This window comes from Falco peregrinus, chromosome 1 (assembly GCF_023634155.1).
Source record: "Falco peregrinus isolate bFalPer1 chromosome 1, bFalPer1.pri, whole genome shotgun sequence".
Classification (NCBI taxonomy): Eukaryota; Metazoa; Chordata; class Aves; order Falconiformes; family Falconidae; genus Falco; species Falco peregrinus.
The window spans coordinates 45,376,559-45,402,438 of record NC_073721.1 but is presented as its reverse complement, the minus strand read 5'-3'; the positions used below and the strand labels follow the sequence as shown (position 1 = coordinate 45,402,438).

Genomic DNA, 25,880 nt, shown 5'->3' with positions numbered 1-25,880 from the left:
CCTGCTTCCCAGGTGGGTTTTGCTCCTTGGGAGGAATGTGCTGGGGAAATCTGGCTTTTAATAACCACTTGCTTTCTGTGGAGCAAAGAATGAGTGTCCACGGCTCCAGGAGCCTTCCCCCTCTTCTGCTGGCTCCTGTGTGCCAGCCCGCGGGCACTGCAGCTGCTGGAACTGAGGTCCCAAAGGGCCACGCTTGAACCTCCGGAGCAGCCTGTAACCCCGGCTGCACTGCTGTGCGTCCAGGTGTACGAGAGGCCCGTGGAACACGGAAAGCAACTCCTATTTAACATACAGCCTTGTTTTTCAGTGCCTAAAGGCCTGCAAGTCCCACACTGCTGGCAGCCTTTGTGCAGCTGCCTGCAGCGGAGTGTGGCACTTACCCGCACCTTTTGTGCATTCAGGGTTTTGTTCTGTGGGTAAGAGCACATTTCCGTGTTTCCCCATGGCACTTCACTCAAGGCTGGTGCTGTTGTGGCAGCGGGAACTGTTATGAAGCTGAAAATATTCCTTGAGATGTAGGGGCTCTGGTAACAACTAAATGAACCCCTGTCTGTGAACACAGAGGGTGTGACTCCAGGGGAAGGCAGGAAAGTGAGAAAGCGGCTAATCCTAGATGGCAGCAGGCATGGAGGGAATTCGTGACCGAGAAGCCCCGGCAGAGCTGGCAGGACGCGCTGCCCTCCGGGCTGGTGGGGCGGGCAGGGCACCGGGATGCGCTCGGAACCCCCCGGGCCTGCGCGGCGGGGACATGAGGCACAAACCCGCACGAGCTCACGGCCCCGGGCCAATGCCGCCTCCGGACCCCGCAGCGATGGTCTGGGGATGCCCTTAGACCGGGATCCAGCAGCACCGAAGCGAAGCGCAGCCCCGGTCAGCGCCGGGAGGCGGCCACGCAGCCGCACCGCTCCGCTCCGCCTCCCGGCTCCGCCCGCAGCTCCAGGCCCCGGGCCTGCCGCCCTCCGCAGCCCCGCCGTGTGCCCCCGGGCCGCGGCCCCAGCCCAGCAGTGTGCCCCGCGGCCCCAGACCCGCCGTGTGCCCCCCGCCGCCCGGCCGGGCCCGGCCCTGCCCGCCCCGCCTCCTCCGCGGCGCGGCCCGGCCCGCATGGAGCCGCCGGCGGGCGCGGAGCTCTCGGCCGCCTGGAACACGCTCAGCACCGGCCTGGTGCCGCCCGCCGCCCTGGGGCTGGTGAGCGGGGCCGGGGGGCGGAGGGGCGGCCGGGGCTGCGGGGCTCCGCGCTCTGGGCCCTGTGGGCGCCTGAGGCGGGCCCGGCGCAGGCCCCGACCGCGCAGGCTTCCGCCCCCGGGGGGCTGAGGCGGCCCCGGCCCGGCCGGTCCCGGGGCTGTGGGGAGAAGCGGGCCCGGGGGCGCCTGGCGGGGGCGGCCTGTGGCTGCCGGGGACTGCGAGGGAGAGGCCGCGGCGGCCCAGGCGGCCCGTCAGGGCGGCCGGGGCAGGCTCGGGCCCGAGGGCTGGCAGTGGGGGCCCGGGGGCGGTGGGCAGCGAGGGCGGTGGGGGCCCGAGAGCGGTGGGTGACCCCGGGTGCGGGCACTCGGGGGCAGTGGGGGGCCCGGGGGCGGTGGGGGCCGAGAGCGGTGGGAGTCTGGGGCCGGTGGGGGCCCGAGGCCTGGCCATGGGGGCCCGGGGGAGGTGGGCAGCGAGGGCCGTGGGGGTCCCAGGGCGGTGGACACCAAGGGCGGTGGGCACGGGGCTGTCAGCAGCGCAGCCCCCCGTGGGGCTCGGCGGAGCAGCGGGAGCTGCCAGGCGCCCTCTGAGCTCTGGGCCCCCCGGCACAGGCCCCCAAGGAGGGGTCTCCAGCTCGGTGCCCCCTTGGCTTTCCAGGCAGTCCCGCGGTCGGATGCTGCGCAGCCGCTGAAGGATGCGGAGCTGCGGGCAGCCCTGGACGTCCTGCGGCGTTACGACTTGCACTCGGTGGTGGAGGAGTGGTTCGTCGAGGTGCTGCAGATGGACCTTCAGGCAAACATAGCTCCCGAGTTCTGGAATGGCATCGGCCAGCATGAGAACACGGCTGAGGAGCCCCAGTGCTCCTCGCTCCTCCTGGACGCGTTTGGTCTCCTCAGGAGGCGCCTGGACCCCTACCTGAACAGCCTGGAGCTCCTGGAGAGGTGGACCGAGGCAGGCTTGCTGCTGGGGACGGGTGCCCAGACGCTGCAGGAGAAGGTCTACACCATGTTCAAGGCGATCCTCTTCTTCTCCACGACGAAATCCTTCCAGGAGATGATCCAGCAGTTCTACGGCCGCACGTTCAGGATATACATGCGGCAGTGGAAGAAAGGAGAAGAGGGAAGGAGCGAGCGTGAGAGCAGCATGAGCGAGGACAGTGATCCGGAGGAGGGCGGCGGAGACAGCGCGCTCTGCGCAGGGTGCAGCAGCAAGAGGGAGCAGTGCTGGTGCCCCAAAGCCATGGAGCAGTTTCAGCAGCTCAACGACATCCTGTACGTACGCTTACGGGGTGGTGGCTGTCACTCGCCAGGACCAGGCGGTCTGGACGGGGAGCAGTGGCGGGTTTTCTTCATTTCTGGAGATGGGAGGAGTTGCGCGTGAGGTCGGGCCGGGTCACAGTGATGGGTAGAGAACCTGACGCAGGGTGTCTGCAGGTGGCTGACGACTGGTGGTTGAACAGGAGGAGATCTTTAGAGAGAAAGTTCTTCTCCCTCGATACGACAATGCCTTCCTCTTGCGCTAAAGCCACCTGTCCAAAACGGGGCAGACTTTTCTACATGGAAAAGCTTTTGATAGCCAGAAAGTCACGTTCCTAAGGAAGATGGGGTAGCAGTCACGTCATATGCTATACACGCAGTGCGTCTGTGTGTCAGAGCATTTGCACTGAGGCCTGCATCTGTGGCGTGTCCGGGGCGGAAGGTGCCTTTGGGTAGCGGGGCTGTCTGTACTTGCTTGTGCCTTTGGTTCCATACACGGTGCATTGTCTCCGTAGCCGCCGACTGCATTTGCTGGAGAGAGTGAGCGCCGATGCGGTCACGACCATCTTGCACAGGATGATAGAAGAGAGGATGGAGCAGCGATGCAGGGGGGAGTACGAGCGCTCCTTCCTGAATGAGTTCCAGGAGGTAAGGCAGGCGTGCGGGCGGCAAGGGCCCTTCCTTTGGAGATGAGCAGCTGCTGCTGTTGGTGCTTTAGCAGCTCTGGCTAAAAGCAGATTCCACCTCAAAACCCCTTGGTCCTGGGCTGCGACTGCCAGCGCCCTTGGCAGAAGAGGTGGTTACAACTCTCAGGTTTGGTTTATGCTGGAGGGGACGGTTTGCTCTGGCCCGTGCGTGACGGACCCTTGTGTTTCACCCGGTGAGGGCCATAGCAGGAATTTCTGTGATTCCGTTTGACAAGCTACGAGAGCGTGCAGTGCCACCTGGCCTGCAGAGGACCCTCCTTCTGCGTAGGTGGGCCCATCGTTAGAATTTGTGTGGCCGTTTTCTGTCCTCTTCCCGATTTTTCAGCACCCATTTAAAACAGGCATCGGGAAAGTGAGACAATGGTCTGGCATTGATCTCACTGGTGGGCCATACACAGAATTAGAATCCTTCCTTGCGACGACCTGGTTGTTTTGCTGCTGCCTTAAACCAAGTTTGTGTTGGTCAGCGTACCCAGTGTGGCCTTCAAATAAAATTGGTCTCCGGGTTATGGCTCTTGCAGGATCCAGCCCTGGCTCCGCAGGTTGCCCTGCGCTCTTTGTTCCTGGAGGCGTGACCTTGCCTTTGCCTGTGTGGAAGCACAACGTGTGAAGTGAGGTTGCCGTGCAAACCAGGCGGCTCTCGGTGGTTGCCCCAGTTTCCTTGCTGTTTGCCGCGTCGGCTATTTCTGTCGTGTGCAAACATCGGCAGTCATTTTGTATTTGCTCCCCTTTAGTTGGTGTGCAGCACTTTCTTTGCTGGAGCTTGTGTGAAAGAAAGGCTTTTGGGTGACCTGGAGATTGTTTGAGGACATTTTAAGGGCAGCAGGGAAAATGCAACTGCGTTCGGCTTGTCAGACGTAACTGAAGGTGCCCTTGCTCCCATCCCTTTGGGAAGGGCAGCGTGTTTGGCCACAGGACGCTGGAGCGTGTCAGAACTAGGAAGAGAGAATTTTAAGGCAAAAAGCATAAGCCTGGCAAAGCTACCGGCAAAACAGGAGAAGTCTGAGAAACAGCTTGCTAAAAGTACAAGTGAGAGACTCATCAGCAGTGGTCTGGAGAGTCAGTTGATAATCAGACTGTGACAGGAGTGCTCAGAGAAGATAACCTCACAGGAAAGAATGGGTTGGTTTGATAATGATTGTATTCCTTAGAATTGACTTTGCGTCATTTATAGTCCTTTCCTTTTCTCCTTCAGCATGCGTTATCAGCTTTCCACAGTCTTGCCCAGGTTGATGCCCAGGTGTTGTGTAGTTGTCAGGTTTGTCCTGTCTGCCGTTGTAACAGTCAGAACGTGTGCATTTCTTCAGTGCGTCCTTGGTGGAGTAGATAATTAAAAATGAGCTCAGCTGGTATTTGAGGTCTTGGTTTCAAGTGCCTGATTTTGGTTGATGGTGGGTCCTTGGGGTGGCTTGCTTGCTCTTGACTGCTTTCAGGAATCACCGAAATGTGTCACAGCCGGTGTGGCGGGCAGTTTGCTCATTCATCTGCCTGTTGATAGGTGAAGTGTGGGACACAGCTGTGCATCCAGCTGTGGTGATCACCATCTCTGTGCTCCCCCTGTCCTTGTGCAGTGGATTGAGAAAGTGATCGGCTGGCTCAGCAGGGTTTTTCTGCAAGACGGTCCCTTGGCACGTTCCTCTGCAGAGGCTAGCAGCACCTTGAAGCGCTGGCGGTGCCACGTCCAAAGGTTCTTCTACCACAGCTACGCCAGCATGCGCATCGAAGAGCTCTTCAGCATTATTCGAGGTAGCTTTGAGCCATTCAGTCACTCGGACTTGGGCTGGATGCACGATAGCTCGGCCTTCCTCTCCTGCGGTACCGCGCTGTCTCCTCTTGCCTTCCCCTGGAGCGTGGGGCTGCTTCTAATGGCGCCTTGGTTTGTAGATTTCCCAGAGTCCAAGCCTGCTGTGGAGGACCTCAAGTTCTGCCTGGAAAGGACTAATCAGAGGCATCAGCTGCTCAGCTCCCTGAAAAGCGCTCTGGAAACGCGACTTCTGCACCCTGGTGGGTACAACATCCCCGCGTGTGCCGTAACACTGTGGGGAGCCTGGGCATGAATGGGGATCTGGTGGGACCCCTCATCTGGCTTTGTGTTTGATGAGGGGGAGGCGGTCAGGCTGTGCACATTCGGGTGTGCCCAGGCAGCAGGAGCTGCTTAGATCTTTCTGCCTCGTTTTCAAAGGGGTGAGGAGCTGAGGGGAAGTTTAGCTTTGTCAGGTGGAGCAGAGGGCTTGGAGCATCCAGGCTCCCTGCACCCAAGCTGCCTGTGCTCTGTGACTGTGAGTCCCTGTGCCCCTCTCCTGCAGGAGTCAACACGTCCGACATCATCACTCTGTATATCTCGGCCATCAAGGCACTGCGGGAGCTTGACCCCTCCATGGTTATCCTGGAGGTGGCCTGCGAGCCCATCAGGAAGTATCTGAGGTAGGAGGCTGGCGGGGCGGTCGTGGGCATCCCCTCTCCCTGCCCTTCACTCGCTCTGTTTCTCTTGCCTGTGGGCAGGACTCGGGAAGACACGGTGCGGAAGATTGTGGCCGGTCTCACAGGGGATGCGGAGGGCTCCGATCTTGCCAACGAGCTCTCGAAAGCTGACCCGGTGACCCTGGAGAACGGCCAGGAGAGTGACGATGACATCTCAGAACCGGGGGACTGGGTTCCTGACCCCGTTGACGCGGATCCAGGTTAGGTGCCAGGACCAGAAGTCTTGAGCAGCTCATTTGCTCATCCTCTAGAGCTGAGCTGAGCTGGGGCAGGTCTCTGATAGTCTGGCACTGTCGTCTGCTTGACCTCGCTAGGAAAATCCAGTTCCAAGCGTCGGTCCTCGGACATCATCAGCCTGCTGGTGAGCATCTATGGCAGCAAGGACCTGTTTATCAACGAATACCGCACACTTCTGGCTGACCGGCTGCTCCATCAGTTCAACTACAACGCTGAGAGGTGAGGTGCAGGTGCCCAGCCTCGTCGCTTTCCATGGTAGAATCACCTGGTGAAGGTTGCTTCAGTTGTGGTCCTACGAGCAGCTGTTCGTCTTTGGCCATTTCCTCTGCAGCTCTGGGTCTGCATGTGGAATTTCACGTGCTCACCTCTTCTCAAGCTGCACCCTGCTCCATCCTGCACTTGGCTTGCACTGATCGGGCAGCATGTAGGTGACACCTTGCAAGGCTTCCTAGGAGGAGCACCCTTGTGCTAGAAGCTACCTGTTTTGGCTGCGTTGCAGGCGGCAGAGGCCAAGCCAGACCCGCCTCTCTGAGGGACCTGTGTCTGATCTGGTGTTTCTCTTACCAGGGAAATCCGCAACGTGGAGCTGCTGAAGCTGCGGTTTGGTGAAGCTCAGATGCACTATTGTGAAGTCATGTTAAAAGTATGGGTTTTACTTTTTAAATTCAAGTCCTGGGTGTTTGAACCCATTGTGAAAGAGGAGGGACTTGAGGAGGGACCCCAAAAGGGTTTTCTAGGAAAGCGGGGTTCCCAAAATCCCTGTGAGGGGGCTGGTGTGTGAGAGGCAGAAGTGTGTTCAAAATCTTGTCTGCTTTTTAAGCCCTTTGGGTTGGGTTGTCACCTCTGAGGAATGGTTGCTCTGGTGCTGTTGTCTCTCCTGCTCTTCCTGCCGTGCAGTATTCCAGCAGTGAAGAGCTGGGCTCCTCCAGCTCCTGTGGGGCTGGGACTCTGGCGTTTAATTCACTTGGAGCACTGTAGGAAGCACAGTTCTGGAGGGACTCCAGGCTAGTGTTGAGTGGAACAAGCCCTTTCTCAGCCTCCCCACGACTGTTTCTGAGTGTGCAGCAGACTTTGATGCAGACACACATGACCTTGTCCTTTCCAGTGTCCCCATCGTCATTTGGAGACGATGCTAGTCCCCTTGTTTAAGCTTCCCCTTTAGTAAGGGTTGGCACTGACTTGGAAGAGAAGGAGCTGCCTTAACTTCCTGTGCCTTTTCCAGGATATGGCTGACTCACGACGCATTAATGCCAACATTCGTGATGAGGAAGAGAAGCTTCCAGAGGAGGAGAGGCCACCGTTCAGCCTTGTTGCTGTTATCCTGTCAAGTGAGTTCTGGCCGCTGCTGAAAGAGGAGAAGCTGGAGCTTCCAGAGAAGGTCAAGGAAGCCATGGAAGCCTATTCCAAGAAGTATGAGAAATTAAAGGTGAGGCACCTTTAACCCTCCTTCAAAACCATGTATGCTGTTGAGACTTTGTTACATGGCATGGTCTGTGCAAAGTCTGCTTTAACATCCCTTGGATTTTGGCTGCTGGTACACCCGTGCTGTTACGGTGGAATCGCGCAGTCCTTCAGCTTTGAATCGGGGGTTACAGCTGCCCCAGCTCAGCTGTTGCCTAATGGGGGGGTTTTCTCTTTATGGGGTGCCTGGGTCGTTGTGGTGATGGCAGTTAGGGAAGAGAGTTTTCCTCGGCCTTCAAAGCAAGCAGGGCTGTTTTCACAGCAGTATGAGAAGAGATGGCGTGTGTTCTGAGGAAATGCTGCCCCAGAGGAATCTTTCTTTCCCATAGGAGTTTGTCCTGGGCAGCCCGTTTGGTCTTCCAGTGTTTCCTCAGCCTGTGCTTACCCTGCCAGGTCTGGATGACAACTTGTGCCGAGGAGGATGTTTCCCATGATGGGGTGGGGGCTGGCTGGTGGCAGTGCTGGGCGACGTGTGAGGAGGGGAGCAGCTTCAGCATCTGGCAGGGGCCTGGGGGTGCAGCTGGCCCTGGTGGCAGAGGGGCGTTTGCAGTAACGCAGCGCTTAGTGGCTCCTGTTGGCAGATGTGCCGTGAGCGGCTGCTTCCCCCTTTTGCAGGCCATGAGGACCCTGAACTGGAAGTACCACCTGGGCCTGGTGGACTTGGACGTGGAGCTGGCGGATCGCACCCTCTCCCTGTCCGTGTCCCCCGTGCACGCTGCCATCATTTTGCACTTCCAGACCAAGAGTGAGTGCTGCGGCAGAGACTCGGTGTCAACCCCTCGTGTCTGTGTGCTTCGCATGGCTGGGTGGGAGGGCCATGTTAGGGGGGTGGCTGGAGGCTCTGAGAGCTCTGGCAGCGGCACCAAGACCTGGCTCGTGGGCTTGGACCTACCAGAGGGCTCAGCAGGTCCCCAGCCACCCTCGGAGACGGCACGGAGCAGGGCCGCAGCTCAGCACCCGCTCCGCGGCCAGGCAGCCCCTGCACACAGCTGCTTGCCGCTGGCACTGGCTCCCAGCTGTCCCCGTCCTCTCACCGAGTCGTGGCTGCTGGGGCTGGGTGGGCAGGTGTCCTGCTCTCTTCTCTGAGATCTGTGGGGTCTGCAGGTACGTGGACGCTGACGGAGCTGAGCGAAGTGCTCAAGGTGCCCGTGACGTCGCTGAAGCGTAAGATGACGCTGTGGCTGCAGCAGGGCGTCCTGCGCGAAGAGCCGCAAGGCATCTTCACTGTGATTGAGGAGGAGCAGAAGGACCAGGTGGAGAAGGTCGTTCTGATAGACAGCGACGAGGAGGGGGACTCTGCCATGGCCTCACAGGCTGACCAGAAAGAGGAAGAGCTGCAGGTACGCGCTTGTGCGTCTCGGCTGCTTGCGAAGCCGGCGGGACAATGCAAACATCCCGAGCTTTTGGTTTTGGGGAATCCGATTGAGACGAGGGCTTCAGTTTGCGCTTTGGATTTGCATTTTCCCCTGCAGGCGGCTCAGTGCAGCGTGACTGGTGTTGGAAGGGGCTGTCTCTTGGTAAACGCTCACTGGTGCAGGGGCTGGATCACAGCCTTCCCTCCAGGGAAGTGCCCGGCTGCTGAGCCACGCAGCCATTTGGGTATCTCGACCTCTGTTTTCTCAGTGTAAATAAAGAAAACCTCTGAGACAGGACTTCCTATTTAAAAGCAGCCGTAACTTTCTTGGATTCCCCCAAGCGGGGCTTCATGGCACTTAGGCTGCCAAAAAGGCTGCCCCGGCACTAACAGCTGGACCTTTGCCTTCTCTGCGTTGTGGTTCCTGGGCGCTTCCAGTGCTTTTCCTACCCGTGTGTCATGTGCGCGTGTTGTGCCGCTGGGCAACACGCAGGTGTCATACTGGTGTTTATCCACTGAGGGTCGTGCACGGGCTGCACGTCAAATCCTGCTTTCTGGCTGGGTGTCCTGTTCTGGGATGTGTCCTCTTGAAAGGCCGCATGCTCCTGGCTGAGAGCAGAGCTCACAGCCACCTACTACAGCCCTGCTCCGCTTTTGGGATGGGGGATGCTCAAGCTCCCCTTTTCTTCACGGTGCAGATGCCAGCGTGATTTACTGTTGCTCGCGTGTCCCCCCGCAGCTGTTCTGGACGTACATCCAGGCCATGCTGACCAACCTCGAGAGCCTGTCCTTGGAGAGGATTCACAGCATGCTGAAGATGTTTGTGATGACAGGCCCGGTGGTTACCGAGATCGATCTACAAGAGCTGCAGGGTTTCCTGCACAAGAAGGTGCGGGACCAGCAGCTGATCTACTCGGGCAGTGTCTATCGCCTTCCCAAGAACTGCAACTAGACTGCGAGCGTCCCTGCCTTCCCCTCGGTGTCACTTCTCTGTGCCTGTGCTGGGTTCCTGCGTGCCACCCAGATCTCTGCACCCTGCTGGGAAGTTCCTCTGCTCTGGGGGTTTTCTGTGCCCTCTTCCCCAAAGCGGGTGTCCTTTTCCACACGGAGACAGCTCAGCAGCAGCCTGGGCTGTGCGCCCACAACTGCTGGGTCTGGGCCTGCTCCCCACGGTGCTTTTCCTCCGGTACGTGAGTGTCTGAGCCCACTTCACTGGGCAATAAAAGCCAGCAGTCGTCTTTTCTCAGACGGTACCAACTCTTTTTCTTTCCTCTCAGCCCGCCAGGCACTGTCTCCCCCTCACTGGGTCTCCATCTGTGGTCCCGGGAGGTTTTGGGAGGGGGGCTGTTGGCTCCACTTGCTGTCTGGGTCTCTGTGTGCGGCTAAAGCAGCATCCTGCAGCTGGCTGTGATGAGCGAGACCCTGCACAAAAGCAAGTGTTTGTGCCATCTCCTGTGGCTGACGTGGGAGGAAGATGCAGGATCCGCTCACCCTTGCTTGGGACTCCTAAACTGTGGGGCACGATCGTTTTGTGGGATGAAGAACGCTTTGGATGGAGGAGGCGTAGCAGTTCTTCAGGGCAAGCTGTTCAGTCCCAGCGGAGAAGTAAGTGGGTTCTGGCAGCGGTGGGATTGCTTCACTGTGGCAGGGAGACACAGCGGCTGCCCTCAAGGGTGCGTTGTCTTGGTGAGCTCCAGAGGCCCCCGCACCACTGAGATGAAGGAGGGGGTCGGGTGGGATAGCGCCTGAGCTCTGCTGGTTAAGCATCGCGCCCCAGCCTGGGGATCAGGCAGTGGGTTTGGGGATGGCAATCCTGTCTCCGTTTGCTACCGTTCAGGCTTCCGTGGTCCTGCTTCCCAGGTGGGTTTTGCTCCTTGGGAGGAATGTGCTGGGGAAATCTGGCTTTTAATAACCACTTGCTTTCTGTGGAGCAAAGAATGAGTGTCCACGGCTCCAGGAGCCTTCCCCCTCCTCTGCTGGCTCCTGTGTGCCAGCCCGCGGGCACTGCAGCTGCTGGAACTGAGGTCCCAAAGGGCCACGCTTGAACCTCCGGAGCAGCCTGTAACCCCGGCTGCACTGCTGTGCGTCCAGGTGTACGAGAGGCCCGTGGAACACGGAAAGCAACTCCTATTTAACATACAGCCTTGTTGACGCTCACCTGCCACTAAATAAATCAAAGCAGCCCAGAAGTGTCTGGGCTCCATCCAAAACTCGCTTGCCATGGGAAGGCGAGATGGAGGAAGACATGGGCAGCCTGTGCAGATATCCCTTGAGGAATCCTCTTCTCTGTATGTGCTGCAGGTGCAGAGCCCCAGGGCTGCGTTTGGCAGCTTCTCTTGTTTTGTTTTACTCTTTCAGGAAAGAAAACTGTTTGAGCATGTGGAAGTATCTGGAAAGGCAGGCAGCCGCAGGGTCAGTGTCTGCCAGCCACAGGAGCTGGAGCTGCGCGGGGTGTGCCATGGCACGTCCCACTCCACGCTTCGTGGCTGTCCATTGAATGTCTGGGCACGCTGCGGCTGTGATGGCGCGGGCAAATGGCTCTTTTTGATCTTTTGAGATCAAAGGAACCACCAGCATTGCAGCGGGGCTGCTGGCAGCCAGGGCTGTCCCTGGCCACTGGTGCAGGCAGGGCCAGCTGCTGGGGCAGGGATGGTGGCTGTGAGTGACGCCAGGGCCCTGGCCAGTTCTGCTGTGCTTGTAGATGCAAAAATATTTCTTTATCTATGAGCACAGGTGGATATATTCCTCACCCCGCAAGGCAGGCTGCTGCGGCGCAGTGAGTGTGCCCTAGCCATACCCCATCCCCGGCAGCGCTCCCAGCCTCCCCGTGATGAGATGTGGGGCACATCCAGCCCTCCCCACCGTGCCCAAAGCTCTGCCGGTGCTGGGGGGGTCAGGGTGGGGAAGGGATGGGATGAGCACCTTTCCTGCCCTGACTTTTCCCAGCTGCCTTGATGCTGCCCCTGTGGGATGTGATGAGTTTGGCCATTCTGAGCGGGAGGGCGAGTGTCTCTGCTGCGGAGGGGACCCGGAGTTGTTTCCCTCCCCACGGAAGGTCCTGGCGTGGCTGAGCTGGAGCCACCAGCTGAGCATGGTCTTTTCAAAGTATTAGAATAGGAAAAAATTTGGTTTAATGAACACTTTAGCTTTTGTGGAATGTAAAAGCCTTAAAATTAATTGAAACAAGCTGGAAAGGCAATTTTTCAGCCTGAACAGAGGAAGCTGGGGAGAAGTAAGGGCTTTGTGCTCTTCCCTGTGCCATTTGCCATGCAGCCGCATCGCTTCCAGCTAGAGCTACATGTGCTGGCTGGGGCAAAGCCCTGCCCAGGGCAAAGCCCTGCCCCAGGTCCCTCACTTTTGCAAATCGCTTCCACTTTTAGAGGAAAGAAAAAAAAAACTATCGCTCAAATGCACGGAAAACCCCATTTCTTTACTCCTTAGATGCTTGGAAATGGCTTCAGTTCCTCTGGGGTGTTTTACCAACGCCCATGTTGCATGGCATAAATCCTTCCTGTGGACACCCCTTTATGGGGGAGCGTGTCACAATGATTCTCCCTGATTGCCGCTTGTGAAATGAGTCAACATTTATGGCACCGGGGGGACGCTGACTGCGGGACGCCGCGTAGGTGGCTGTCCCACCTGCCGCAGAGGAGTGGCTGCGGGCACTCGCTGCTCTCCATCTTCACCAAATTATTTCCCAAGTTTTCCATTTTTCTCCCCATATTTTCTACTTTTTTCCCAAGGGAAGAAGCAGTGTGAACACGAAGCCTCCGAGGTGCAGCCGTGTGTGCCACAGGTCCCTGCCCTCTCCGCTTGCCCACCCAGCACCCTTCCCATTGCCGCCCTGGCACTGAGCCCAGCCGACGCCTCACGGCTTGACCGCAGCCTTCACCGAGGCCAGCACATGAGCGGGCGAAGCTGCCAAGCCCATCTTTCGTTGTATTTTCCCCTTTTTTAATGGTTTTACTGAGGTGGGGATGGAGCTCAGCTGGAGGAGGAAGCAGCAGCGGATTTAAATTGGGGGTTAGACGCTGTCATCTGGACCAGCGCCCCTTGAGTGGCTTTAAAAAAATAAATTAGATAAAATTCCACACTTTCCTTCAAAAAGAGCAGTCGCCCTCATTTGCCGTGGTCTATTTATAAACTGTTTAGAAGGGCCATGATAACCTAAGCAGGATGCGGCGTCCCTACAGGGGACATTCCCCGGCCCACAGATAAACTGTTTGGGTTATTTAGGATGTGTTAAAGCAGGGCTGCTTATGAAGGCTGGAATTCTTTGCGAGGGGTGAGATTGGGAAGAGCGCAGGGTCTGGCTCCACGGCTCTGGGACGGCATCCTGCCCGGGGAATTGCTGATCTGCTGCCGGTTTGACGCTGAGGGACCTTGCTTCTTGCTGATACGCCGCCAGGTTTAGGATGCAGGAGGGCTGGCGGTGTGGAGAAGCCCCGTGGAAGTGAGGGGCTGGAGCAGCGGTAGAGGATTCAGGGCAGATCAACGCAAGGTGGGTGATATAAAAGGAAAAAAACCATCCAACAGCCCAGGCCATCGCTAGTGTGGCGGCTCAATGCTCAGAAGAAGGACATGTGGCTCTGGAAATGATGCTGCGGGGCTGGATCCTGCACGTGGTGCTCCCAGGGGATGCTGCCTGCCAGCTGCTTGGGAAGCCCCATGCAAGGAAGCTGCTGCCTACCATGGATCAGATTATTTTATTTTAACTTTTATTCTTTTTGGGGGGCTGCAGGGAGGGCTGGCTCTGAGTTTGGGGTCTGTGGGGCTGCTCAGGGGTTTCTGTGTCCTCACCCTGGTGCCATTTCCCCTTCTCTCACTTGGTTTCAGGGCCACCTGCCTGCTCCCTGCCTGCTCCAAGCTTTGCATCCATGGGGTGTATTTCTGATCTCTACATCCGTTTTCCTGGCAGTTCCAAGCCCGAGACCTTTTTGGCGGCCTTTAGCTGCTTTTTTTGATGGATTTCCTCCTTTTTTGCAAAGTTTCTCCAGGCAAGGCCAGCACTGTGGGTGTGGGACCCTCCGTCCTGGAGCTGCTGGTGCTCACCCTGGATCTGTTCTGGGATGTGGGCACCCATAGCTTCCCTGCAAAGGGACCTGCTGGCCCTGCGGGGGTTCGTTCACCTTGTTCTGACTTCCCAGGGGAGCAGAGGGGCTTGGGGTGCACGTGTCAGGGATGCAGCTGCTGCTCATCAGCCCTGGAGGTATTTTGGCTACACAGGCGATGTGCCAAAAAAAATATGCAGGAAAACCCTAACATTGTCTCTAAGTTGGTGCCCAGCAGCAAGGGACCATGCAGGCGCCCCAACCTCCGGCGACGCTTTCTGGTGGGTACCAGTATCGGGGGGTGCCCGTCACCCGTGGGTACCCAAACCAGTGGGTACAGGTTGGTAACTGGTACCACAATCTTGGCTCGGAGGTGGCCGTTCCCCTGTCCCCGGGGCTTTCTTGCCCCTTTTCCCCCCGAGGTGCGCCGTGGTGGGGCAGAGCTGTGGGAGAGGCTGTGTTTGCGCAGGATTTGCATTCGTGGCTGCAGGAAGGGCCGTGGCCCCGCAGCCGCTCGGCCCGATCCCCAGCCACCATTTCCTCCCTGCCTGGGGCCCGGCGCGGGGCTCCGGCACCGGCAGGGACACGGGACAGGGCTTGTGGCCCCAAGGTGAGTGGAGGGGACTGGGGTTGGCAGGAGAGAGGGCCCCAACCCCCCCCCCACCGCTGCACTGTACAGACCTACCCCATCGCGCTGCCCCATTGCATGCATACAGCCCCCCGGGTGCATGGCCCCAGTGCACAGGGGTGCCCCTCCCCCATAGCTGCATTGTCCCCCTGCACCCCCCTGCCACTGCCACCCTGCCTGTGCATGTCCCCGCCATTGCACAGCCCCCCCATGTACACAGCCCACTCCATTGCATGTGGGGGTCCCCCCAGGCACTGCTCCCCCATTGCATTGCTCCCCACACAGCACCCACCCCACTATGTTGTCCCCCACATACAGACGCCCCCCGTTGCATTGTCGCCATGCCAACATGTGCCTGCCCCCCCAGGATGTCCCCTCCCCATGGCACGGCAGCTTGTTCCCTCTACTTTGGGGTGCCAGAGGTCCCCAAAGCCCCATGGGGGGGATGCAGCCCCCACACCAGGGCCGCGGCAGGGGCAGCAGCAGCACGAGGAGGTATTTTGGCCAGGAACACCAGCAGCAGCCAGTTTCTACAGTCCTGTCCCCCTTCTCCCCGCCTGCCCGATGGGTCACACTGGAGGGACGTCCCCACATGGGACACCTCTTGGTGCCAGTGATGCCCCTGCCCCGTCCTCCCGCTCCCCCCAGGTGCCCCCCTGGCTTTCTTGGCAGCCACCCCAGACTGAGCCAAGGATTTGGGAGGCTGGTTAGTGTTGGCACCAGGACAGCATCCCCAGCTGCCAGCGCCAGCCCTGCAGCACCCTGCATCCATCACCTGTCACCTGCACGGGCACCCCATGGCTGTGTGTGGCCCCCGGCACAGGCTGGTGGTGGCCACGCTGCCCCGCTGAGGTCCCCACGTGCCATCGAGCTCCCCCAGCACCACCAGGGTCCCACACAGGTTGCTCCCACGTCCCCACTGTAACCAAGAGCTTGTCACCGTCTGCTCTGGCCATGGCCCCCGCCAGCTCTCTGTCCCCACAGCTGGGGAGGGGTTTAGCAATGCCATTTCCCAGGCAGGGTAAGCATCCCTGGAGGCATTGCTTTGAGCCCTGCTTCCACTCTCCCTTGCCTTCCTGCTGCATTTCCGAGGCTGCTTGCCCCCCATGCCCCCCCCCCAGCTGCCCAAGGGGCGCTGGGGATGGCTCACGCTCCTTCCCAGTTTCAGCAATAAATTTTTTTCTGGGCTGTTAGGGTTTGCTCACAGCCCTTGGGTGGTGGCTGGGAGCTTCTTGCTCCTCTGATTGCTTGGGGGGGCATTGCTTTTCTTTTTCTTAAATGGTTTTCAACCATGCTGCTTGTGGGAATATCTTCCTTCACAAAAATCTGAATTAGCCAGAAAAACATTTATTTTCATGGCTACTCCTGAAATCCCTGCCCAAGCTCCTCCGGAGGGGACCTCCAGCTTGGGGTCAGCCCTGCCGGGCTTCCCAACCCCGAGAGCAGCTCCCAGCTTTTCCATGCCAGTGGCTGTCCTGCAGCTGAGCTCCTCTGCCTTCGTGACACAAATCCCCACATTTGCAAGGATTTGTTAGGCAAATCTTCCCTTGCCACAGTGGAGGCACGTCCGGCCACCCAGCACAGGGTCAGGGAGACTTTGCATGTCTGGGCTGCAGGGATCCTGCTCGGAGCATCCCCTTCCCACGGAGATGCTGGGACCTTGATATGTATCACAGCCAGGGTGGGATCTGCATTGCGATGATCCAAAACACCCCAAATTGTTTTTTTTTTTTCTTTATTTTTAGCCCTGGGCAGCTGTTCTCACAGGGAGCGGGTTCCAGCTGGGGGTTTATCCAACAATAGGAGCTTGAAAGACTGGCAAGAGGTGGCATTGCTGCTCTGGCTTTGCCAAATGGGCTTGCTTTTTGGGAGAAAAGCTTTGGCCGGATTGTGCAAGTGCAGGTGGGAGGTGTCGGGGCAGGTTCATTAGGGCTAAAGAAAAGCTGAGCTGCAGGTGGAGGTGAGGCGGAGCTGCTGTGATGAGCCCTTGCACTGCCAGGTACAGAAAAAACTCCGCTGCTTCCTCCTCCTCACAATGCAGCTGGTGGAAGAAGTAAGTGGTTTTTCCCCGGGGAGTTTTTGTGCAGCGAGGGCTCGGGGTGCCCGCGCCGTCCCTGGCAGAGGTCAGTCCTGCAGCAGCTGTGCGGCCTGGCCCGGCCGCCCCCATGTCCCGCTGCCGTGGGGCTGGGGGCTGCCAAGGGGCCAAAAGCCACCGCAGGGTTGGGGTGGCTGGGGCAGAGGAGCTGCTGTGGTGCAGGAGCCTGCCCAGGGACAGACAAATAACTCCTCTGGACTTGCTGTTTTTTTCCAGACTCACTGTTTATTTATGGACTCACCATTTTTTCCCCAGATTCACTTAATTTTCTGCCCTCCCTGTTTTCCCTGCTGACAAGGTCCCTCATCCCCAAGCTGCACCAGCTCTGGGACAGCCCCGATAACCTCCCAAAGCATCACCGCTTCGACCTTTGTTGGTGACGGGCTCCCAGCTAATTACACCACAGAGGGTGGGGATGTTTTGCCTGAACTTTGGGCTTTCGAGGCTGCGCGGGTGATGAGCTCATCCCGCTGCCCCATCCCCATCCTGCTGCGGACACCTGGGATTCGTGTTTCTTTGCACGATGCCACCGTGACGGCAGCCACCGAGGAGGGCTTTGAGCAAGAGAGGGGAGAGAAGACGGGGAGAAGGAAGTGCCGCTGCCAGCCACTCCTCCTCACCATTTCCTCTCTGCGGTTGGGTTTTTATACGGATAAGGGGGGCCAGAGGAGCAGCTGGCCTGTCCAAGGCCGGGGGCTGGGCTCGGCAGCCGAAGAGGAACGCCGGCAGTCGGCCTCAAGGAAGACGCTGTGGGTAACTGCGCTTGGTTCGGCTCCCCCATCCTGCCCCCCACCCCGCGGAGGGTCACCGGGGCACCCCTCGGCTTCGGCCACTTCAAGCTCCATCCCCACCACCACCTCCTGCTGGTCCCAATGGACCCTTCCCACCAAAAAACACCCCAGTTTTGTGGGGACCCTCCTGTTCCTGCCGGTTTTGGATGCTCCAGGCTCTTTCCCTGCGCTTGCTGCCCTTCCCAATTGGTCTCGGTCTTTGGAGCTTGGTAAAATGTTTGAGCTGGGAGGGAGGCTGGCAGGGCTTGGTGGCGAGCAGGCTCTCGGGGCAACACGGGTGGCTTTTGCATTGCTTGGCTGTCACCTTTGTGCTGGGTTTTTGGGGAGGGTGAGTGCCTGTAGACCCTGAGCTCAAGCCGTGAAGCAAACCATGTGTCTCAGCTTGTTTCTGAGCAGTGTTTGTGGGGAGCTGCAATGCGGAGTGCCAGGGCTGTGCCCTGCACCGGGGCCGTGCTGGACTCTGCCAGCAGCCAGGATTTTTGCTCCCAGCCACGGAAACCCTTCAATCCACAGCCCCTGCTGCCAGGGGCTGTTTTGCTCCACATGCCCCCTGTAAATGTTCAGTTTTGGTCAGATGGGGTTGGATTTCAGCTGGGATGGGGGATCAGCTTTTGGAATTTTCCAGCTATTCCCTTTTCCCAGCACCTTTGCTAACCCAAAGAGCCTGAGTCTGGGGGGCAGCTCCCTCCTCTCCGATGCCATCCTTGGGATTCAGCAGCCGGCACTTTAACTGGGGACACGTTTCTCTGGCTGCTGTCAGCCCATGTCTCCTGCAAACTGGGCACTGTCTACCCATGAACATCATCTGCCCGGGGGCTGCCCCTCCCCAGTCCTGTCCCAGTTCCCTCCCAGCTGCCTCTGACTGCTGCACAGGCTGGTCTGTTGTGGAAACCTTGTTTTGGCAGGAGCAGGGTCATGCACAAAGGCAAATGTTGGGGAAGAGCTGAAGGAGGAAGGCTGGAGGTTTCTCAGCAGAGCTAAAAGCAAGCCTTCCTGCCGTGCGGCCGGAGCGGGCGCAGAGCAGCAACTAACGGTGTTTGCACAAGCACTTGTGATGCTGCAGGCTGCATGGCCGGGTTCTTTTTCCTATCGTTTTTGCCAAACATCTAATTAAGCTGCTGAATGCCCATCTCTGCAGGCTGGCAGCGCTGCTGGGCTAGCACAGCTGCCTGCCCTGGCCCCAGTCTGGTGTTGAGCAAGCGGGGGCTGCTCTCACAAAATTTGAGTCCTATGTAAATACCAGCAGGTATTAGGAACTGAGTCATGGTATTAATGGGATTATTATATGCGTGACTGGACAGATTTCTTGCTGAGGATGGGATTTGGTCCCTACACCCTGCCTCACTCGGCTCATCTGGAGGGCTGGGCATCCCATGCTGGTGGGATGGATGTGCTGTTTGGGCTCTCAGCTTTTGGGAAAGAAGGTCTTAAGCATCTCCCAGCTAATAGCGCTCAGTCCTTGTTGTTTTCCACCAGCTTCCCCACACGAACACAGCAGTGGTCAGAGAGCTGGCTCTGGGTGCAAGGAGCTGAGCCACTTCATGCTTCAGCCAGGGCTAGGGGCAGGGTGGGATGGCAGCCTGCTGTGTGCCGGCAGCACCCCCAGGGGAGCGTTTGGGATGTCTAGTATTTCCCTGCCCGTGTCCTTCTGATCCTTAAGCCTTTTCCCATGAACTCCCACAGCTTCCCCCCGGCATTCAATCAGCCCCCTCTATACCTGCTTGGGTTTGGGGCTGAGAGAGCTTCACCTTGCGTTTGCACTGATGTGTGTTACAGCCAGGAGGGCTGTCCTGGCCCCAGGCTGAGCTCTGCCATGTCCCCGCTCCCTGGGGACTGTGTCTGTGCCAGTCTGCGCTGCACAGGCTGCTTCCCAGCAGCTCCGGGAACAGCCAACCTTTTGGGGACCTTCTGGCACTGTGTGAGCAGTGCAAAGCGTGCAAGATGAAGAGAAGCAAAGGTGTGACCCCAGGGTGGTGTGGGGACAACCTGGGGCTCCCTGGCATCCCTGGTAGCAGTGGGCCCCTAGGCCTCCTGCCAAACGCTGTCTCTGTGCCTGTTTGCAGGAATCTCATCCAACTGGTTTTGCTCTGGGCACGGCCAAAGCCTGCAAATGGTCAACAATTAGTACTCGGGGCTAATTGCTGCACAGCAGTAGCTCGTCCAGCAATTAGCGCTGGGCTGGCCCCAGCTCCTTCCCACAAGGAGCCGGCTGCCAGCACATGGAGTAGCAGTCAGCTTGTCCCCGAGGCGGGGGTGAAGGCTTTGCTTGGCATGTCCTGGCACTTCGGAGGGGCCGGGGAAGGAGCAGGGTGAAGCGAGGAGACGCCTGGGAGCGTTTCCCTGTGACTCCCCACGCAGCATCCCCGGCCGCCCTTTTGCTCGCTATGTGCCAGCGGGCGGCCGCCTGCGTCAGCCTCATGGCAGGGGAAGTAAAACCTTCGCTGGAGCGTGACATTTTGCAGGTTGGTGACTTCCTGCTGAGCCGAAGCGAGTTAATAACAAACCTTTCGGGAACCTCCTCCTCCTCCTCACTAGGGATGTGGTGCTTTAAGCCAGACCTATGCTTGATTTTCCTGGGCAGCTGGTGAAAGCGGCTTGCCTTGCTCTGCCCATGCTGCCTTCCTGCTCTCGGGGCTGGCGATGTCACGGCAGCAAACTGTCCCTTGCGTCAGCGCTGCCGCAGTCCAGAGGCGGTGGGGAAATGCCCTCCCACCATGACACAGCTTCGGCCACCACTGCCTTCGAGTCAGGCAGGGATGGATCCGTCCCTGGCACTGTGGCAAGTGGAGGTGGTCGTGCACGGGGTCCTGCGCCGTGTGGCTGCATCCAGGGCTGGAGGTCTGTGTTCTTGTGGCGGCTTGCCCCCTGAATCCGTACCTCTTGTCATCGCATCCCACTGCTGGAACATGGCCTCTCCTCTTCTTCCTAGTTCACTGACTGAGGTTTGCCCATGCGTTCTCCATCCAGAAGGTTATTCCCAGGGATGCTCACGTCCCTGCGCTCTCCTGCGTGGCTCCGGGGTCTTGTGTGGGAACGGCACAGCATCTGCCACGTGTCTGGGGTGTGAGTGCATGGGCACACGGGGCAGGGAAGGACTGTGGGGGTAGGAGGGTCGGGGTGCTGTGGGGCAGCCCCGCTCCTCTCCCCACAGCTGTGTGCTGCTGGCAGGCTTAGTCACAGCTGTGCCCCTTCTCTGCAACCTGTTTGAGCGCCTCCTGCCCTGGGCAGCCTGGGGACACTGCCCTCGCCTCCTTCCCCTGCCAGCAGTGCCTGGCACTGCCTGGCATACCCATCGGCTGGGAAGAATCCCCCCAGGGAGATGCTGTGCCACCACAACCTGCGTGGCAAGAGCGTTTTCATAGTAGGTTACTCCCATGCACGCTCCCACACCCCGCAGCAGCTGTGCAGGTGGCTGTTCCTGTAGGAGTGTGTACGTGTGTGTGCACGTGTGCAGGTGCGGAGGGGTGGGTTTGCGTCCTGCTTAAATCCACCAGATGTAAGGAAATAGGACTGGGAAGCTCAGTTCGGAGCATGGGTCGGTCTGCCGGGGGCTCCCCAGCTCTGGCTTCAGCCAGCTCTGAGATTTCCTTCTATATGTGAAGGCAGGATTGGTTTTGTGATATACATCAATTTGCATTTATTTACACTGAATTTCATCCATAGTTTTGCACGTCTAGAGCATCTTCCAGAAAATCAGCTTAGGTCTGAAAGTCTCACTGCCACCTTACCATTGCCAATTGCTACAGATAATGGTTCTGTCTGTTAGAAAGTGGGATATCTGTCTAATCTGTTATTGGTCACTTTCTGGTCTTACAAATTGATTTTACTTTGTTTTGCTTTTCACAAAGAAGATGATGTGAATGGGCTGTAAGAACCAGACGAGATGGATGGAGAGCTGCCCTCTGCTGAGGTGGATGGGGAGGTGTCCTCTGCTGCGGAGGGAGGAGAGGTGCCCAGTGCGGAGAGCGATACCGAAGGAGAGGTGCCCTGTGCGGAGAGCAGTGCAGGAGGAGAGATGCCTGGGGCTGAGACCAACACAAAAGAAGAGGCACCTTGTGCTGAGAGCAGTGTGGAAGGAGAGATGCCCGGGGCTGACAGTGACAGAGAAGGGGAAATGCCCTGTGCTGAGAGTGATGCAAAAGGAGAGGCATCTTGCTATGAAACCGATGGGGAAGAAGTACTGGAAGCTGAAATCCCTGCTGCTTCAAAGAAAATGTCTTCTATTTCTTCTCCCTTGCGGGCAATCATCCGCTTGCGACGACGATACCGGCTGCAAAAGAAAAGCCGCCTGCATTTAGAGCTCTCTCGAGAAAAGTCTTCAGAGCTTGTCCATACAAGGCTGCTTCAAAGGCAGCTTTCCTTGAACCGAACTAGCCTGTACGGCCCTTCCATGTCCTTCTTTAATGAGGCAGGCTTAGAAACTTCCCGGTACTTTACCTTTGACACATCTGTGGAGCAGTATGCAATGAAAAAATGCAGGCAGAAAAAGAACCGCAGAAAATCTAGGATAGTCCTGTATCCAGATAAAACAAAAAGATACCTTCCAACAGAGGAGAAAAGCAAGGCAAAACGCTGCCTCCTCTTACTCATTGTCATTATCTTCTTCCAGATTCTCAATGCAATAGAGAACCTGGATGATAACCTCCAAAAATATGACCTAGATGGTTTGGAAAAAACAATGCACCGGGAAGTATTTGGGCAGAAGGTTGCTGTGGAAAGTATTATGGAATTACTGAAAGACTATCTGGCTACCCATATACACAACAAGCCTCTAGTAATCTCTTTAAATGGCCCGACAGGAGTTGGAAAGAGTCATGTTGGCTGGCTGCTGGCCAAACACTTTCGGTCTGTCATGGACAATGACTTTGTGCTTCAGTACTTTGTTATGCACCACTGCCCCAGTGGGGTGGCTCCTCTTACTTGTGAAATAGATTTGTCTCGGAAGATTTCTGACATGGTTACAAGAGCAGAAATAGAAGAGAAGATACCATTGTTTATTCTGGATGAGGTTGAACTCATGTCTCCGGTCCTGCTGGATACTCTCAGCCGATTCTTTGAACCCAATCAAACTAATGAGTTCCTCAATGCCATCTACATTTTAATAAGCAACATAGGAGGTGGTGAAATAGCTAAGTTTGTTATCCAGAATGCATCTGCTGAGCTTCTGCATCAGCAAAGGGGAGCTGAAGAACTGCTCAGCATCATCCAGCCTGTACTGATTGATGCCCACCCTCTCTGGAAGTCTGCAGACATCATCCCGTTTGTTCTTCTGGAGAAAACTCACGTCATAAACTGCTTCCTAGAGGAAATGAGGAGGGAAGGGCTGTATCCCGACCAGAAGCACATCGAAAATTTAGCGAGTCAGCTCAGTTACTACACTACAGGGGACAAGGAGTATTCCAGCATGGGCTGCAAGCAGGTTGTGGCCAAAGTCAACCTGCTGTAGTGATTCACTGCAGAGACCGAGTCCTGCTCTTAGGATTTGCAAAATTCTGGGTTTATGGAGGAGTAGGTGACAGCAGGCTGTGGTCCCAGCGTCCTTTCTCAGCCCTGCACTGACTCTGCTGGGGTCAAGGTAGAGGGATGGCAGCCTGCGCTCCTCTGCAACGTGGTCTCTGGTCTCCTCCAGATGCTTCACTTGTTCCTCATGTTGCATGAATAAGGCAGGGGCAACGAAGCCCAAGCAGTCTCCCATTAATTGTGAGATGCTTTGTTTGTTCCTCTCACGCTCACTTGGGATACTTGTCATTGAGGAGCTGTGAGATGAGAACAGACGCTGTGGGATATAAACAGGAGGGGGAAATAGTGACTGGGTTACTGTCCCTGCAGTACACGTAGCTGTGTCTCACTCCTCCTCCAGGCTCACAGCCTTCAGGTCTTTGCTTTGCTTGGTCCTGGCTGGTGGTACATGGAGCAGAGACAGTGCTGTACGCCTGGGAGAACTGGGGGAATTTGTGGCTCCTGACCCCCCAAACACCCAGGCAGTCAGAGCTCCGCTTTCCCCAGCTCCTGTGTGGCCGCGTGCTCCAGACTGCTTTTTGGACCTGTTCCCGAGCTGTTGCTCTTCTGAGCTCATACCTGAGCTCACCTTTGGCACCTCCAGTGACATTTCTGCCCCGCAAGTCTGTTTGGGCTCGTCTTGAAGACTGTTCAGCTGTGCCAGCCAGTGCAGAAATAACAGACGGATTGTTTCAGGTCTGGTGGTGGCAGCTCTTCCTGAGAGCTCTTCTGCTTTGTGCTTCTGGGTACAGTTCACCACACTCCTTATCTAGAAAGCCCAAAATAGCAACTGACAGATATTAAGCAGCACACACTGGAAAAGACAGTTTGGGCTGTCTGGGCCGAGTGCAGTGGGAATCCTGGGCTTGTTCCCAGTCCTGCGAGGCCAAGAAGAGGTTCTTTGCCCCCGAGACCCTGGGGAGAGCGTGCTGCCTGGAAGCACCTGAGGGAAAGCACATGTCCTTGTTTGAGCAGGCAAACGGGGCAGGTATTTATGACGTTGCTTTTTCAGGTTTTGGTTTTGTACCTAAATCTCCTTCTACAATTTGTTGTGAATTATCATATACGTAATCCTATGGATGTTTGCACTGGCTGTTTGACTTGCCTCTTTCTAATTGTTGGTCTCCAAAGACTTCCATCACAAACTCCTGCTTCCAGAACTATTGTCAGGAATAAATCCAAACTATCCTGAATAAAATCCTTCTAAGTACATTTCCTTTATTTGATTGAAATGCGATTTCCCTCCCAAATTTATCTTCTGGGCCGATGTAGCTGCACTGCCATGCCTGTGCTTCTTGGTGACTTGGATCGGGAGCGAAGGCTACAGCTTTGCTGCGTGTTTCTTGCAGTCCACCTCGATGCGGGGTGTGTGTGTGCAGCTCCTCAAGGTATGCTCATGGTAAGCCCCATCCAAAACCCACAGAGTGCAGCAAAAGCTGTGTGCCACACAGCTCCTGCACCCCCCAGAGCTGCACAGGGGGGGCTGGGCTGGAGACTGGGTAAGTGTGTCCTTGGCTGAGATGATGCTGGGCTGGAAAGCCTGTCCATGGTTTCTCCTCTTGAAATTATCCAGTAGAGAAGCCCATGTTGGCAGAACTCCCCCATGGCACCAGAAGAGCCCCCTGAGCTGGGGGACATGCGGTTCCCAACACCTGTACCCCTTTCCCTCCCAAAGAAGCTTGGCTTTGAGTTGCAGAACAAAATGCTGGGGCTGCTGGGGGAAGGGGGCAGCCTGGGGTGACGCAGCATGTAAGCAAGTTGGCAGGCGAAGGTGTCACCTGTGGTGTACCCCGGGGTGAGTGTGCACCCCAGCATGGTGCTGCAGACCCACCCCTGGCTTCCTGGCCCCTGCTCCATCCCAGGGTCATTTCTTTTCCATGCTGGAGTTGGAGATGCGCCCCCTGTGCTGTGCGTGGTTCCTGACAGATAACCCTGCACTGTGCCTTGTGCCCATGCGTGGACTGATGCTGCTCCCTCCCACCCAGCCTCAGGGACCGCCAGGCACATGCTTGTCCCTGTCACATCAACTGGCAGCGGATGGCACCGGGGATCGTGCCTGCGGGTGCTCAGGTGGGATGCTATCTGCGGGAACCTTGATGTCTGGACAGAGTGGGCTGCTGAGATATGGAAACAGCAAACTCCTGCCTGCTGGCATCGGCACTGACGCACCCGCTGCCTTTGGTGGTGTCTCTCCTAGCACCCATGGGTGTTGCCCAAGTCCCTGCTCAGCTGCAGGGCTCCATTGTTTTGCAGCCAGCCTCTGGGACTGGGGCAGTGACCCTGCTCTGCTTGGTGCCCACAGCCCCGGTCACCAGTAGGAATGTCATCAGGCACAACCTTCCGTCCAGCCTCTTCCATTTTCCAGCTGCAGGAGGATCCTTAGTGGTTCCTGCGAAAGGGCTGAAAGCTGGAGACCACTTGACCCTCAAACTGGTCCTACACGCAAGCTGGGAGGCTTTTCTTTTGTACAGACGCTGATAATGAACGGCTTTCATGAAGCTTGTGGGCTTGGAGCACTCCAGGCAGGAACGCCATGGCCAGGTTTCCCAGGGCACTCCTGTGCCAGGGACGTGGCTGCCTGCTCCGTGTGGCCCGGGGCTCTGAGGCTGCAAACGGGCTGTGCCCTGTGTTTCTGCACGGACATGGCCTGTCTCCAACCAGAGGAAGGTGAGTGCATGGACACGTTCTGCATGAGCTCTGGCTAACTTCAGCTGCCTCCAGGAAAAGAGGTTCGTCTTTAAATATTCCTAAAAAGGAGCTAATCCCAGCTGCCTCCGTTAATCAAGGTGAGCCTGTCTAAAGCCGCCTCCAGAGGTGGATGCTGGATGATGTGGCCAGCCTGGCTGTGAGGCTCAGTCCTCCCTGGGATTGCTTTCTGCTGTGGGAATATGCTCCAGTGATGGCACAGTACTGGACTAGAGCTGCTCTGTTACACACCACAGCATCGTGCCAGCCTTGCTGGTCCTGCCTGGTCCCCGAGCTTCCCCAAGTGTCGCTGGAGCTGCTCCTACAGCAGTGTGCCCACCCAGCAGGACCTTGCCCTTGCTGGCAGGTGCCTCTGGTTAGGATGGCTCTGCCAAGGCCCACAGAGGACACGGCACATTGGCCTGGGGCACCTGAACAGTGTTTGCAGGTAGGTGC

The 25,880-nt window shown here is 57.5% G+C and overlaps 2 protein-coding genes across 9 annotated transcripts; both read left to right on the top strand.

Moving 5' to 3' along the window:
- The first annotated feature begins 696 nt into the window (after nt 1-696).
- Nucleotides 697-9,921, top strand: LOC101923964 (anaphase-promoting complex subunit 2). The gene is made up of 13 exons (XM_055791151.1): nt 697-1,185; nt 1,837-2,450; nt 2,951-3,083; nt 4,714-4,888; nt 5,027-5,146; nt 5,449-5,566; nt 5,645-5,823; nt 5,938-6,079; nt 6,428-6,503; nt 7,083-7,286; nt 7,937-8,066; nt 8,426-8,661; nt 9,415-9,921. Exons 1-13 carry the CDS (start codon nt 712-714, stop codon nt 9,625-9,627), a joined length of 2,814 nt encoding a protein of 937 aa, XP_055647126.1. The 5' UTR covers nt 697-711; the 3' UTR covers nt 9,628-9,921.
- A 4,311-nt stretch (nt 9,922-14,232) lies between these two features.
- On the top strand, nt 14,233-23,951 carry TOR4A (torsin family 4 member A). 8 transcript variants are annotated; one of them, XM_027778144.2, is made up of 2 exons: nt 14,233-14,336; nt 21,089-23,951. In XM_027778144.2, the coding sequence occupies exon 2, from the start codon at nt 21,124-21,126 to the stop codon at nt 22,684-22,686; it is 1,563 nt and encodes a 520-aa protein (XP_027633945.1). In that variant the 5' UTR covers nt 14,233-14,336; nt 21,089-21,123; the 3' UTR covers nt 22,687-23,951. The 8 variants fall into 8 exon arrangements, with proteins under 8 accessions (XP_027633945.1, XP_027633947.1, XP_027633950.1 ...); XM_027778146.2 differs by having other exon boundaries at nt 14,258-14,336; nt 21,092-23,951; XM_027778149.2 differs by lacking the exon at nt 14,233-14,336 and adding an exon at nt 16,566-17,202 and having other exon boundaries at nt 21,092-23,951.
- The last annotated feature ends 1,929 nt before the right edge of the window (nt 23,952-25,880 follow it).